General features: G+C 36.0%; 1 protein-coding gene across 4 annotated transcripts in view; it reads right to left on the reverse strand.

The window, feature by feature from the left end:
- Window positions 1-7,428: 7,428 nt before the first annotated feature.
- Window positions 7,429-16,900, reverse strand: part of LOC121865891 (UDP-glucose:glycoprotein glucosyltransferase 1-like) — a 32,029-nt gene continuing 22,557 nt past the window's right edge. The window contains exons 21-28 of one of the 4 annotated variants that reach the window (XM_042365444.1): window positions 14,524-14,607; window positions 12,411-12,579; window positions 11,907-12,089; window positions 10,877-10,980; window positions 10,162-10,333; window positions 9,431-9,547; window positions 8,829-8,961; window positions 7,429-7,844 (exon numbers count right to left, since the gene is read on the reverse strand). In XM_042365444.1, coding sequence (XP_042221378.1) covers window positions 7,810-7,844; window positions 8,829-8,961; window positions 9,431-9,547; window positions 10,162-10,333; window positions 10,877-10,980; window positions 11,907-12,089; window positions 12,411-12,579; window positions 14,524-14,607 — 997 coding nt within the window. In that variant the 3' untranslated portion in view covers window positions 7,429-7,809. Of the gene's footprint in view, window positions 7,845-8,828; window positions 8,962-9,430; window positions 9,548-10,161; window positions 10,334-10,876; window positions 10,981-11,906; window positions 12,090-12,410; window positions 12,589-14,523; window positions 14,608-16,900 lie in introns of all 4 variants that reach the window. The other 3 variants (XM_042365443.1, XM_042365446.1, XM_042365445.1) reach the window with 3 other exon arrangements.

Consider the following 16,900-nt stretch of genomic DNA (forward strand, 5'->3'; position numbering starts at 1 on the left):
ATAATGAGCTATAGGTAAAATATAGATGTAAGGACTGAGACAAATGACCCGTCGGGTAGGTTATGTAAACGTAAGCAATGGGATCACCTGAGGTTTATTTCACCTCAAGATTAACAACCCTAACTCTAACCTAACATAGCCTAATGTAAAGTATCCTAAACTAACGTAACTTAACCTAACCTAACTGGCATTTGTTCTCTTGTCTTCCCAGCGAACTCGGAGGATGGAACGTAGACTAAAAACACACACACACACACACACACACACACACACACACACACACACACACACACACACACACACACAGAACAATCCAAAATCCGTATCGTGCCAACTTTGAACTCATGATTATGGATTTTTAAGTAAAGAGGGAGATACACGAAGGAAAATGTATAATTAAAAATGGTTGACATTAAATCCAAATGGGTACACTGACCAGAGTGGGTGGTGTGGACCTGACGCACTGGATAAATTACCCCAACCATTCTATCATATATGGCATTAGACGCTAACTACCATATAGATATTCATTCCATTTTGTCATTATTTTTATTTTAATAATTTTGTATCTAAATACCTATTATAAAGGGATATTACCACACAGTGATAGTCTTCAAGAATAGTTATAACCGGGTACGTTTACTTGTAATGTTATCTGTCCAGCCCTGACCGAATATGTCATTTACGAGCAAGAGCAAAACACTTCCCTTACTCTTTTTTTACTTTTATCCTCTTCACCACTGATCGGCTCGTTAACCGCTTGGGTGATCGGTCACGTCTCTGTTACGCAATGTTGGCAAGTACTGGGCATGTACTGGCTCCTGAATGTACACTCGCACCAAAAAGTATTGGTGCTGGATGTGATCGACGACTTCCGAAACGATACGTATACACTGTGATGTGTCGGGAAGGTTGGTAAGTGTATCCTCATAACCCCTCCACTAGGTGTTGCCATATGGCTGACAATCAGTGTGTTTGTTTCCTCTTTTCGGATTGTTGCTTTGTGTCGACTGAATGATGAGCGAGGGTTCGGTCTCGGTGAACGTGGGTATAAAACAGAGGCAATATGAAGCAGTAGAGATCTACACATGCCAGACGACATGGAAACCTCAGAGGGAACACGAGGAGCTATTATTGCCCTTCATAACGAAGGGTTCGGCGTCACAGATATTAGCCGGCGGGCTGGTGTCCACAGGAACACCGCTGCACGATGGATTCGGCGATACCTCGAAACTGGTGCTACAGACGACAGGTCTCGGAGCGGCCGTCCACGCTGCACCACCCCTCAGGACCACCAGGTTGAGTGCTTTATTTGGTAACATAAATTAATGTGGCAATATTCACAAGTATCACAAATAATTTTGTTAACAGGGAGCTCCTCATATTTCATACTGTCTATTTATAACAGTTTGTTTCACTTGACCAGGCCATAGTAGCTGCTCAGCAGGATTACAGGGCTGCCAACATACGGCTGGAACAACTCGCCTTTCCCAATACCTATCGTCACAGGTCTCAAATTGTTCACACTACAGTATGCACCGATACTTTTTGTTGCGAGTGTACCTGAACCTACTCCAGTCAAGCCACATCCTGCCTGGTGTCCCGTCTCGTGGAGGTTAAACTTAGCTTTCAGGTATAACAGGAGTGAGGCTGTATGATCCAGAGTAGTCAGGATTCAGGTAATGGACTACTTATTATAACAGTACTGTGTTGTTACCAATTATAAACATACCCGTAATTCAATCATTAATTCAACAAAGAAAATAAATGGTACAAAATGAAATCACAAGAGAAAATTGAATCAAATCATTGGGTAACTTAATAAATTTCATCACTTTTTTTTCCAAAGAAATGCAGTATTATATATTTAATTGAACGAACGACGCACATTAACCACTTCGTCTACCCAGCCTTACCGGAAGTTACCGCTTGGGCTAGCCTGTACTTGAAGAGCTCTGGCGATGGAGCTTAAGCTTTAAGGCTACCAAGGATTTAGCACTAGACAGATACAGTAGATATTCAATACCGGGTATCATCAGGCAAGTTCATATTAGTTCAGTATATATAAAAGCAGTGCAGGGAGAAAACGTGGCCCAATTAAGTCATTTTAACCAAGGATACACTAAATAAAATGTCATTCAAATCTTATTTCCATTTGGGGTCAACACAGGATATACCACACCGTCGACAGAGCCCTGTACCCAAGGGTGCGTTTACTTGGCCAATTTGTTTGCTACGTATCGCCCGGAATTGCTGAAGTGCACGCTGGGATAATTATACTATTTTTCTATGTGCCTAGACACTGGAAGCAATTAACAATGGTAAAAAGTAAGGCAATTTTATCAAAGACAGCCGACAAAGCTATCAGATGCTTATTTCCAAGAGGTTCCATTTTTAGGCTACGTAATTTCCAGCGGCGGATCTAGACATCAAACACTTACAGACATTTACAGACATTTACTAACCAAAAAGTTAAATGTTCAAACATTATATTTTCGACAATACAATAAGATTCTGTTAATTATATTGTTGATGCTCTTACGTTCACTAGTAATTCTGAAGAGCGAATCGTTATCAATACCATATGCAATAAATAAAGTGCTTATAAAAACTTAGGAACGGTCAACATTGACATAAGTAGGTTTACGACCCACCTCTGTTCCTTTTGGTGATGTTGGAACAATTAAGAGCTTCATAAAATTTTCAAAGGTTTGTTTAGCGTTTCTCCAAACAAAAATTTATATTTTCGAAATTAGAATGTAAAACTACGTCAGATTAATGTTTTTATTTTTTAATAATGTAGTTCATCAAACCGAAAATTTCTAAATAACTTAAGTTCTATGGAAGAATTTAACCCTTAAACGATGAAGGGATTCACGCCCAGAGTTTTTAACACCTTCTTCCGTTGGAGAGGGTCGTCGTGTGTTTCAACCCCGAGTTAAAAAAAAAAATAGTCCAAAATTATAAATTAATTTTATTGGAATTAGTTAATTTTACAGCCACACCACCCCGTCAAGTGCTGGACTGCGATGTCCTTCGGGGCTTTTTTTTTTTTTTACGGGTTGAAACACGACGACCGGGTGTTAAAAACTCCGGCGTAAACCACTGTCCACAAGAGTTCAACCATCATGGTCGAAAGGTCAAATGCTTGAATGTCTCAAGTTAGTAAACACACAATTCAAGCTCAGTTTCTACACTGTTCAGCTTTTGAAAATAAGTTGCTTTATTTTATGTCCATGAAGAACACATTTAATGCACCCGGTAGATTCTGAAAACTAGGTTGTTTATAATTGTTTGTCTCGTTTCTATTTTGTTTGAATTATTCAATTTACACAAGATTGGCTATAAGCTAGAATACTATTTCGTGTTTATGTGTTCCACATCCCGAGTAAAGTAGCTTAAGACTAGTAAAGCTACTGGACTGAGATACTTTCATTTCAATTTTGATAATGGCGTAGCAATGTTAGTGAATGGAGGTTGGGCAAGTACGAAATAATCGCCGTCCCCTTTAGTCGAGTGGTTGCTAAAAACGTATAAAGAATACGCATCAAATGATGACAAAACCTAAATTACATAATCGTGGGATACATAATACATCTTGGAGTAAAAAAAAAGGGGTTCAAGGCATGACACGAAGAGTACTCACCATCACTGTACCGCTTGTTGTGGTAGACGAAAATCCTGTAACTGAATTTTCACCATAGCTATCCTGTGCTTCATTCAAAGTCACAAAAACACTCGGGTACACTACTTCGGTTCACTTGATATCTCGCCTTGTCAACAACCAAACTCTGTTGTCACACTCCTGTGGTTGTGTCACGTGAAGTTAACAGCCAAGTAATATCAAAGCTAAAAACACAAATACAATTTATCACTTAAGAATGTGGTCTACATACACCTTGTCAATATTGCGTGATTCCACCGGTGAAATAAACTTAGATACTACACAATAAAAGCAATATTTAAGTTGTTTTCTGTTCAAACTCAGTTGTCTCTTGCAGCCATCAAGAGGTGATGTTTACAACTAAAGTCAACTTTATCAGAAAGCATTTACTTTTGTTTCATAATAACCAGTGAGATTCTTCAGACACCAGTAAAACTCTTGGCAATCATGATAAATATTTGTAATAAACAAAAACATGCAAAGAGACACAAAAACTATAGAAAATGAATGAAATGCAGTTATTTAAACTCTAAAGGGACCATGAAAAGGGCAAAGCAGATGACGTCACACCCTGGCGCTGATGAACCCAGGGAACTTTACAATTATTAAGTCTCCTTGGATAAACCGGTATTCTTATAACGGCTTGATTTATTAGCCACAAAGTACGATGTTGAATTAAGAAAAAATGCAACATTCAAACATACACAGAAATAATCCAAACAACCTACTATAGAGTGTTAAATGTGACTAACTTGACTAAATTATAAGATTATAACACGAAAGAAAAATACGTATAGCCAAAAAAAAGGTAAAACCAAGGATAACAAGAAATCTTTAATGACAAATCCTTTGATAATCGAAATGTACTCCATCACAATAGTTCAAGAGACAACTTGGCAAACAGGGTTGTCAGCGTCTGAGAATGACAAGAGTGATTTTGCAATGATCTCTCAAGTACTGACCATGCATTTTTATTACATTTCTAGGGCATTGTCAATCAAAAGATTACGGAGGATTTTTATGCCACAGGTCTAAATACCTAGCCCTGTATATATTGTACGTACACTGATCTGGGACCAAAAGGTTATATTTTTAATAGTTAATTGAGCTCATGATACCCCCACAAAAAATCTTTTTACGGATTAGCCCACCGGCACAGGTCAATGACCCACATCAGGGCCTGGGGCGAAAATATAATAATAATAAAAATTAAGAAAACTAATAAAGAATTGTATATATATATATATATATATATATATATATATATATATATATATATATATATATATATATATATATATATATATATATATATATATATATATATATATATATATATATATATATATATATATATATTATGTGGAGAAACTAGCACAAGCGCCACCCAGGCCACAATTATGTTTATGACCGCAAACAGTTCTTAAAACACCCTATTTCCATGAGGTGATGGTTGAAGTGCAAAAACACCATTGACCCTATTGTTAAAAGTTCAGACAAAACCTAGCTCTGGTTCGTATCTCACCGAAACGACATTTTGACCAATTTTGCTATGTGAATGTAGCACATCCGCCAAATTCTGTGTGTGAAACATACGGCCTTTTATCATAAAGCCGTAAGTGTGTCTGTGGGCAGAGGAGGCACATCTGGCGCTAAGGGAGCGTGCCTTTCTAAATTAATATCGCCATTTGCAGTTGTGTATTGTCACTACACAACAACGTTAAGTGATAATGACTACGTTGATGATGTTGAGGCCCAGCCTGAGCCCTCTACGTCGATTGGAGGCTTCTCTTCAGTAATGTTTTATTCTCAGAAGCCACCTAGGGAGTTGGTGTCCCAGAGCCTGATGACAGTGAAGCCTCCCATAGTGGGAAACGAATTTCGGGTATTTTTATTACAAAACATTAAGGAAACATTATTTTTGGTTAGGTTGAGTTAGGATAGGTGAGGTTAACAGTATCTTTGCAAAAAATTATTTGCAGTTTACAAATATTCAGCTTCATTTTAAACCAAACTGCAACATTCTAACTAGAGTACTTTCCGTGTTATCAATTTCTGAATGTTGCAAATTTTGTTGTGTTGTCAAAGCATGAGAAACAATTGAAACCCTGCAAATTTGTGTGAACGAGGCAGAAAATCAGATTAGCAGCCTGGGACTTGGTCACACTTTTTGTGATGCCATAAAATATGGCAGCAGGGTCTACCATTAGACAATATATTATACAGTACAGTACAGTACAGTACAGTACAGTATACTTCCAATATCTTCCTAGGCAGTATACCTCCCTGTCAGGGGTGTACCGAGTCTTGTAACATTTTTCAGACCATTCGAAAAATTTGTTTAGATCTTCCTGTAGTTCCGACTTCCTGGAAGTGTCAGGGGTCAAGAAATTCCTCATCGACACAGGTTCCTAGCAGTGCGAGTCGACTTTTCGGGGGAGTAGAACAGCAAGAATGTCCTCAAGCACACCTGATTCGTTTCATGGCACTGAAAGGGTGGCCGTCCCACACACCCCGGTTCATGGCACTGAAGGAGTGCCCGGGCACAGAGTCTAGCACGTTCTAACTAGACGGATGGGGTTAGTGTTATGGTAAGGTTTTAGAAGGTAAAGATTCATATATCAAAAGTGAATTTTAAATATTAGGTTAGGTTAGGTTAGGTTTTATTAGTTAAAATCCAAGTGTTATGACAGAATTAATGGAGTTAGGTTAGGATAGATTAGTTAGGTTGTTAGGTTTTATGAGTTAAAATCCAATTGTCAATAAAAAATTTTGGAAGTTGGGTCAAAGTTGATTAGCTTATCATCAAGAGGCCATGACTAAGACAGGTGCTAGGAAAAGGTTTATTAATCGCACTCTATACGTCATGATTAATATTACTGTTAAAAGAGAATTTTTTAAAGTTAAAATCCACATCAAGAATAGATATGAGAGTTAGGTAAGGTTTTCTTTAGTTAAAAGTACTATCAGAAGGGGTTTTATACCAATTCAAGAGAAAGGTAGTATTAATTATTTAAAATAAAAATATATTAACCAAATCGAGTTTTGTAGAATTTATGTCAGAATAAATTTATGAAGATTAATGCAAAATTTAGGAAGGAAAATTGTCTGGGATGTAGTTACTCTTCTTGTTCCCAGCCATCCTGGCAAAAAAATATATATACATATAATGCAGTCATATACTGTTCACTATCATTTAACACTGATACACAATAACTGTATCCAATCAGGGTAATATTTGCAATCTCTTTCCTGGTACAGTACAGAGTGGCTATAATCTACAGCTCCACAGCAAAACGTAGTCTCCTCACACTTTGTCATTCAATCTCTCTTAATGTTATTATAGATGTGTTCTACAATGGTGTTCTTCCCACAGCAAGATGCCAAGATATCCATTTGTGGCAGCCCTGTGTTTGTTTACATTCAACAGAAGGATACTCACAATCGTAAACATAATATGGAATGAAATTAAAACAATATTAAAAGATATCAATGATAATGATTTGTGGAATGTTTATATGATCAGCACCTGTACAGTGTACACGCACTAATGAAGGGGACTGTACATCTACAGTATACCGTAGTGCCACTGCCGAGAGCCACTTCATGTCAGTTTTCCAGTCATGCCATGCACATCAATGCTTTATCTATGTCCTTCCACCTACCATCCAATACCTTCCTCACCCCAACCTTCCATATACATCATCACACTTATAGAAGGCATACTGTATATCGGGACAAAATCTTTTCAGAATAAAATACACTGAATCGCAAAGTGTTTATTGTCTATATTTTGTAAAAAAAAGACATTTGTTTTTTTCTTCAAAGGTCTCAAACTGTTATGATTGTGCTCAGGTGTCCAATGTGCATTTAATATTTTTTAAATAGGAAGCAGGAATGTATACACAATGAAAATAACTCCTTCATAAACATATAAGCTTTGATAATCTTTACATTTAAAATTATGCACTGACACAGAACATTATACAAATAAATTTATTACAGTACATCATTAAATAATTACATCAGCATAATGAAGACGATGATCTCATTGAAAACACAAAACGGGTTTTTATAAATATTTAACGGGACACATCTATACACTTTACTTACAAAACATTACCTAGTGCAGCCACCTCCAAGTATCATAGTTCTATGTGTGGTTTATGACTAGTAGAATCTGAAACAAGGATATAAAGGATGCGTGAATATCACAGGAAATCCTATACAAAACTTGCATCTAATCATGCAAGTAAAAATGGTTTTGCAATGGAAAGTCAACTGTCAGTGCAAACAGACAAGGTGTATTAATGTGAGAAGGATAAAGAACATAACATGAAGTTGAAATTTGGCACAAAAAAATGGCATTAGGTCAATAGTTAAATGATTGATTGTGGAATGATATCCATTTTTATGCCTGAGGAGACAAACAAAACATACCACTACCAAACACAATGTTCATATGGATACTGTACTCCGGAGATACTTGGCCACAGAGTGTCTCACAGGTCACTTGTAAATGTCAGAAATCCGTAAAAAAAATATTTGACATCAATGACTACAAGTCTCTACTTTTTAACCATTATTCTCTCCCACTTTTTGTATCAGATGGATCACAGTATACAGAAACCTGAAAGAAAGGGGGGGGGAACAGATATACGTAGTGGGTATCAAGACGATAGAAATACAGCACGCACGCACAACACTCCCAACTTGTCTTCTGTTCACCCATGGTTAATTTTTTACCCGGAAATGCAGAAAAATACAGTCTTGATCGTACTGTATTACAGGTATTAAAATTTAATGCAAAATTTTTTACAATACTCCAGTGTAGAGTTATACAAATCAAAACTGTCTCTTAACTGGCCAGCTAGGAACATAACCAAGTTTTCACCCCCCACATTACACTGCTTAATACAGTATGAATACACAGATCATCAAAAACATAATATTGTACTACATAAAAGCAAGAATTCTACTTATGGGTCACTAACACAGCACACTAGTATATTTAACTCATCACTTCTAAACATGAAATCACTTGAGATAAATGACTCTTGAAAAGTTGAGGTAAAGGTACAAGTAGAGTATAGATCAGAAGACCAATTAAATATATAACAGTTATGGGCAAAGTCGAGTGGAGTGATTATGGCATAACACGTACCTTCTGATTGTGTTGATTTATTCTGTTTAAAATTTTGTATCGTAGTCTTTATTTCATTGTCATATGTAGTCCATTCATCGATGATTCTCTGGGCAGCCTCCAGCTTGGCTTCTTTGGTCATGGGATTGTTGCACTGTAAATAGAATAATTAAACAAATAATTTCTACCTAAAATTAAAGTTCATCAGCAATTTTTTTTAACACTACATAATTTGCAAGTATAAATCAAATTTCACTGATAGAATTATGTAATTTTTTTTTCAACGTTCAAAATACTTACCTCTAACAATGTGTGAATGGAATGTGAAAGCCTGACAATTAAAGAAATCTAATTCACCTAATGATAAGAATAAAAAAAAGGACATACCCCAAAAAACCAAAGTAAAAAGATCGTAAATGAAGCAAACCAACATCTGAAATATACTGTACTTCAAAAGATATTGGAATGACTGACATGATCTACTTGTACTACCTGCAATAAATTTCCTAATAAACCTAACTTATCCTGCAAGCACTTCTTTACACTGCTGGAGTTCATCTAGGAAATTCAATAAACAAAATCATCTCAATCTTCCTTAAGTATATCCTATAACTCTGCCTCACCAAGTCAATAATCTTGGCAGTCTTCTTGGATTCGTCATCGCACCAAGACTCACACCAGAGCCAGTCTTGTGGTAGGGACTTTATCCGCACCTGATGCACCATGTTGTTAGGAAGATCCTGAAATAAAGAGAGAAATCATTCATAAATCATAAATACAGAGTTAAATAATACATCCAATAACTATTGAAGTATCTTTTAAATGTGTTTTGTATGGTGGCCATGAGTGATTTTTTTTTTCCTTTCAAAATAAAGTAACTGATACTTTACAGAGAAATGAAATCCCTCTCCAACAAGTGGGAAAAAGTATTAGTAGACTCTGAGTCAATAAAGGAAGAGAAGAATACAAGAAGAAGTCGAAAAAAAGCAAATTTGAAGAAAAAGTGAAAATACAAAATATACAAAATAGAGGAAGATAATTACATAAAAAAAAACACAACAAAAACTCCTTGACAAAATATATAGGCAATCTTTAACTACACGAATGGATATTGTACACAAAGCTCTATAGAATCATTATTTATCCAAGTTGTAACATTATTCTTTCCTCTTTCAGGAAGCATCCCATGACCACCCACTGAAACCTGAAGGGGGGGAATGGTAGAGGAGAGTGGTGCAAGAATAGTGTACAAAACAACAGGTAAGAATTTAAACGACAAGTAGAAATATCTGATGGAGCTATGAGAGAGAGAGAGGGAGAGAAAAACATATCTAAGCTCAAGACAGTAACTCACCTGATCTAAGTTGGAGAGTGAGTTAGGGTCCTGTGACAGACCCTGGTATTGGCCTCTAAGTCGGTCACCAGCAGCAATGCGACGGAACTTCTTTAGATCCACAACGAAAAGTGCAGAGATGTGGTATTTCCGGCCAGCTAAGTGGTTGCGCCAATAACCTTGCTTCCAAAATCTGTGTGAAGTTTGCCAGTATTAGTTTTCTCTTTAATCTAAACATTACCTTTCTTCCCACATACAGTATTTGGGATGGAACAAGAAAACAGGAACCAATAGAGAAGGACGAAGTGGTAGAGAACAGTGGAGCGCACGCGCGCACACACTTCTTCATGTCTTCAACTTCCATGCAAATTACTGTACACAAAGTGATTACCTTCTAACAGTATTAATCTACCTTATCAATTTAAGTTTTAGCTTTGAATTGTGAAATAAACAAGGAATGATTGTTTCCTCAAGTCTCTATAATACAGCTATCCCTCGAGTTATGGAATCTTGAGTTATGGCTAAGGACAACTGCTTGGGAATGTAACCCTTCCATAACTGGAGGGATGTCAGTAATTATTTATACTGTAGCAGAGAAGACACTTTATGTAAAGAGCAGAAAAAGTTACTAATCTCCAAATTCCATCTTTTTAAACAAGAATCCCCCTCCCAGTAGTAACTGTTCAGATAATAAAAACAAGAACAAAAACAAACTGAAGAGCTTTCCAACTCTTACCTGAATCCATCAATTTCCTTGCGTGAATCACAGAAAGGTACAAAACCATAGGGAGCTCCATCAAGGTCTTCATTATTAAGGTCTTTAATATCAGCTCTTACAATCTGCGGAGCAAAAACCTCATGAAACACTCAATTACCTAACAATCTGATCAATGTACACTAAAAAGAGAGCATCAACAGTTATTGGATCACATTTATTATCATTTAAGGTGCTGACGATAAACTGCAAGCCACTTAGAAATTATATGTTTTGCATAACAATGCATGTCTCAAACACCTGTCTGCCAGTCAGGCGTTGCCTACCACTGTGGCCAAAATATCCAAATTCTACAAGAACTGATCAGAATATCCTATTCTCTTCGCCAAGTAATAAATGCCCTTATTCTACCACCTCTGTTACCCAAATACTGTATCCATATTCTCCTTCAATACATTCAGGGGCGTCATTTCAGATTTTGCTTAGTGGGGGCAACATCATTACAAGCAAGGAGTAGGGGTAAAAATCCTGCTCCACCGTGGTGCTGCCAGGTGGTGCTGTAACAGACGGAACACATTCCAACACATTTTATATTTTCAGTTTGCATCTGCCCGGTGTGGACCGTGTGGCTGCTAGCAATATGACTTACTTCCTTGCTGCTATTCTGTTTATAAATGATAGGCAATGGGAACGATGAAGATAGATGAATACTTATCATTTTGTTTACTTGTGTATAGTAAACATACCATCGAGATGTTCTCACCAAATCAAAATTTGTCAATATGAAAAAGGAATATAATTAGAATTTCCTTGGAGAGCATGACAGCCCTTGGGAGGGGCAAGCCAACCCCCCCAAATGATGCCCCTGAATCCATTTACTAAATACTCTTAATGAGTTACAAGATTACCCCAAATCTACCACCACTGATCCCTTTACACTCTTACTTTCCCAAAACAACAAAACACCCACAAGCATACAGAATTAAATGGAAAACAATGATAACATAACTCCCTCTTCATTGATTTTTATACAACATACAACACCACCAACCTGATCTGCATCAACAAAAATGATCTTCTTAATATCGAGAGGGAAGAGAACGTCAAGGAAGAGGATCTTGTACCCCCAGATAATGCGCTGCTTCTCAGTCTGCTGGTGGAGCCATCTAGGCCACTTGTACTGGACGAGCTCATATTCAAATCCATATTCCTTTGCCAGCAGAGGAAGTATATCCTAGGTAACAAATGAAGGACAAAATATATCTTAGAATCAAACAGGAAAATGTTTTCAGATTAATTTGGAACCAATTACAAAATATATTATTTCCAAGTACCCTGTATTGGTATTTACAGATACAGTATACAGTAATACCGAACAAATATTCATAAAAAAAACTACGAAAACCAAAGAAGACAATATTGTACCTGCATATTAGTAAATCATAAAATATATAAAACCTATCAACTGATCATATGATTTCAGCAACTGTAAATGTCAATAAACTTTCTTCATTACCATACAGTATATACTTATACAGTACAGTGTTAAGTTTACCTTAAAGATTGGAGAAAGGAAATTCTTCACAAACCAGAACTTGACTGGAGTTTTGGTATGCCGCAGCACCGAGACCATCATGATGCGCAGGAATCGTTCATACAAATGTCCCGATGCCACGGAGAAAATGTTCACCGTCTCATCTTCATCCTCTACTCCGCCACTCGAGCTGAAGGTGCTGAAGTAGTTCAGTAATCATTAAAGCATAAAACACCAGTACAGTACATTACTATAAAACACATACTATACATCATTACACTCTGTTGCAACAGTAATTAAACTTCTATGGTCTTTGTTTATTTCAATAAAACAGATAAAAAAATATTTCAGTTATTTGTTATCTATCAATGGCTAATAGCAATATGGTAAACTACAGAAGTGAGGCAAAAATTTGCTTTGCTTCTGTAATATAGTGAGTGATAGAGGAAATATGCGAAGACAATGAACACAGTACACAATAATGCAACAACAATTATAAAATTAAGTATCGAACGAGTTACAGTCATGTGACTGATTAAAAAAATAAATTATAGAAGTTTAACATTTGCTAATGCCAATAATAACAGCAACCACGATGATGACAGCTTATATAAAACCAGGGATACGGCATAGGGTCTTCTGTACTTCAAACGGGCAAACTAGAAAGCATTTTATTATTGGTGACTTTACTAATAATGACACTGCAAAAACCATGGCAAACCATAAACATTTTCAGACTCCTTACCAATACAAATACTTCAAAGAAACTATGAAATCATATTTAGCAGGTCACGTTTTCCTTGATGAAGCAGAGTACTGTATACGTGTATGTGCTAACTTTTGAACAAAAATAAACAAAGCTTTTGTGACTAATGTGTAGTTGAATCCATCCCTAGCCAGTCATACAATATGTCTGTCATGGGACACCCAACTTCTTATCTTATTGCAGTGCAATTTAAATTTCATACGCTACAGGAACTCTCATAAAAATATTTTGAACAGTGTTGACTGGAGCTCTTACTTTCAATAAGATAAGGGGCTTGCTGAGGAACTAATAATCACACTCACTGGATAAAAACGACTGCCATTTTTACAACAGTTCATTGAATTGATGTCTATGTCCATCCCTAAATGCAAACTGTCCCGGGTAATATTCATTTAGAAACAACTGTTTGTGATTGTCTAGAAAAGTATCATGCCATAGTGGCTAGCAGGCAACATGCTTAACTGTCCTCCATTTAACTTAAACCGGATTTTTAGCAGTTTTTTTTTTAATGCTCTGTGGTCCATTCTTGTTAAAATCAGACACAGGTAAGTGATATTTGTTTTAATTCACACAATACTGTCCTACACAAGTGCCCAACTGCTGGGTCATTGGTAATGAATGGAGTATAGATGACTGGCTACCAAAATACTGTAATCAAAATAGCTTCTACATTAGTTTACTCACTTAAATACATATAACAGAAAAACTATATAAATCATATCTACTCCTAGATACACTCAATATACCCCTGCAACATTTTGTTTTCTTATCATTATAGTACTGTACACATATAGTTTCTTCTTTATGCATTAGGAAAATTCTCTGGTTACTTACATATAACACTTTACCGTTTGAAGCAATCATATGAGTGAAAACAGTGAACAATAACCAGACTTAATCAAACTTTCAACCCAGAGTTCTATCTCTCATAACAGTATTTTGTTATTGTTTATGTAATAGTGTTTTACTTACCTCGTATGTGCTTAAAGCGCAGTAATAGCATTATAACAACAACTGATATTTTGAAGCAAACCAAACAAGCAGTGTTATGTCCAGACACCCCCCCTTCCCCCTTTATTGAACCTTTGCATTTTCCAAACTTGAATCAGCCCCAATTACTCTGGTGTATCGAGGTGCTACTGTACTAAGAGTTTTCCTGGCTTTTTTTTTTTTGTCAATTGATGCACATCTGAACATAAGCTATAAAAGTACAAGTTGTAGCTGTGTCATTACATAAACTACAATAAATTATACATCAGAAAATGCATTATTTAAAATAAGAAGCAAAACAATAATTATGTAGTACGGATTCTTCTGTAAAACAAATATACAAGCAAGTTACTAAACCATGCACAAAAAATATGATACCTGAGCCAAAGAGACTTAGCTAGGGAATAACACTCCTCAAACAGGCCACGCCACTCGTCAATTATGGGCCCCACAACAGGCATGCTTGTAAAACAAAAACAAATATATTACACTAATCTCAATGTATCAATCCACATACAAGTAAAATTGGCAAAAAAAAATAAAAATAAAAAATCCCAAAAGGCAATTGTATGGAACCAGCAATTATCTACAATAAACTGATATCAACTGTACTGATACAGTCAAACAACAATAAAAATGCACACTAACTGTTTACACTTGGTAATGGCAAAATACAAGGCAGACACAATGTTGAGATTATTAAGAGTCATGCAGATGTTAATACTCTACTTTCTACAAGATGTGCACTGTATAGCCTAAGGGAGAAAAAATTATGAATACTACAGCAATTGTTTTGTCTACAAATAGCCAAAGAATATACAGTACTTGAACCAATTTCTATAAATACTGTACAAAATATCCTTAACACATTATAATTGCACTGAATTTTGAATTGTTTATCTGAATAATTACAAAACACTAAGCTGCAAATGAATAAGGATATTACCAGCAACAAAACTTACATTTAAACAGTTTAACTAACTTCTGAAACTTGACTACTGAACTTATTCCCTTACTGAGAACAAGACAAATTGCCTTAGACATTGTGTCATCCCATTACATTTGATGACATTACAGTATAATGCAAAAATAAGCTTTACTGAAAATCTTTTAAGAAAAAAAAAGCCTCTTCAAATTTGCCTTTCCCTTATTCATCACTCCCTGAGGTTGCTAATTAGGGACATAAACACCTGGAGAACAACTTGAGAAGTTAAAAACGTCTGGTAAAAAATGGGATAAGTTCCAGGCTTCAATATCTCCACTAAACTGAACAAAAAACACCCTAACCATCCATTACAGTAAGGACATGAAGCCTCCAGATTATGTGTGTAATAAAGGGTGTCTCAAACAAATGTAAAATGTACACACTTGCCTTACAGATTTTTGTGTACAGTACATACTGTATTACTACAGCAACATTGTTCTCATTGCCAACAAGTTAAGACAATGTTGCATTTGTAATACTGTACAAGCATTAATACAATCTCCACAAAAGTCTGCAAGGTAGTGTGTATACAATTTTGTTTTAGACTATATACTTTAGATTGAGCCATCTTACAGACTCCGCTATCTTGGGCTGAGCTAAGAGACCACACTACGGCCATATGCAGCTTTCAGTCTAGATATAGTGATTGGTGTTTTACATAATTCCTGGATGCCTTCTATGCATTTCTACTCTCACTTTCCTATGTTTTTGCTGTAATATCATTCTAACTGCCTCTAAAGATGGTACAGTAGAAGAAATAGTAGTGGTTAGTTCAGCTCATTGTTTACCAAGCTGGCCAGGGCGAGTGTCACACCTTTTGTCACTATGTCCCATGTTTGATATGAAGCTAATGATATTTGTTGTTACCCTTTATACCTTTAGTTCTACTTTACATTATAACATTATAAATATATAAGAAGTTTTATGCTAACCAATATCATATGTTTTCCTCAATACTCTTCCTGGTAGAGGGAATCATTTTATGGATATTAAATTACCCATACATACACCAGTATGTTTTCTACCCATATTTTCAGGCATATAATGTATAGCGGCATGAAACTGGTTGGTTATGTTACTGTAAGCGAAAAGCTTTATTTTCCTCCTCCTGCCAAACGAAGGCAATGCCAGGTATGAAAACATGCTGGTTACAAAAGTGTTTTACTAAAATATTTTACCTGAAAAATATTTAGCACCATGTCAATGCTTTAATGTACTGACACCGAACACCTGGAAACCACAGATACTAAGAGATTATTAAAAATATCCAGGCCTGACAAAGACCAGTTGTGTCCCAGAATATGATTTTTTTGTGGCTAGATCTGGGTAAGCATCTGAACTGATTAAAAAGAGGCATTTATACATGTTAATTTATAGTGTATAAGACACAGTGTTTATACAGTATGTACATTTAAACAGGACATCATTTTGTTTAAACATCTCAACTAAACTGTTGGGTCAAGCTATGTAAGATGAGGTCAGCTTAAGTTAAATTTGGTTCAACTACTTAAAACAAAATTATATAGATGGTAACTTGTTTTCATTATATAGTTTCTCCTCACACTGTTGCATCATGCGTCACTGCCTCCCCACATCAACATCTAAAGTGTATACATGAAGAGCACATCTAAACTGGCAAAGGTAGTGCAAATATGTACTGTTTAGAAGTAGTGTATTTTTACATCCAAACTGGCTGAGACAGAGTTTATATGAATATTTAATATGGTAAGGAGGCTAGTGGGTATGTGAACATATAAACTGACTAGCATT

This window comes from Homarus americanus, unplaced genomic scaffold (assembly GCF_018991925.1).
Source record: "Homarus americanus isolate GMGI-L3 unplaced genomic scaffold, GMGI_Hamer_2.0 scaffold50745, whole genome shotgun sequence".
Classification (NCBI taxonomy): domain Eukaryota; kingdom Metazoa; phylum Arthropoda; class Malacostraca; order Decapoda; family Nephropidae; genus Homarus; species Homarus americanus.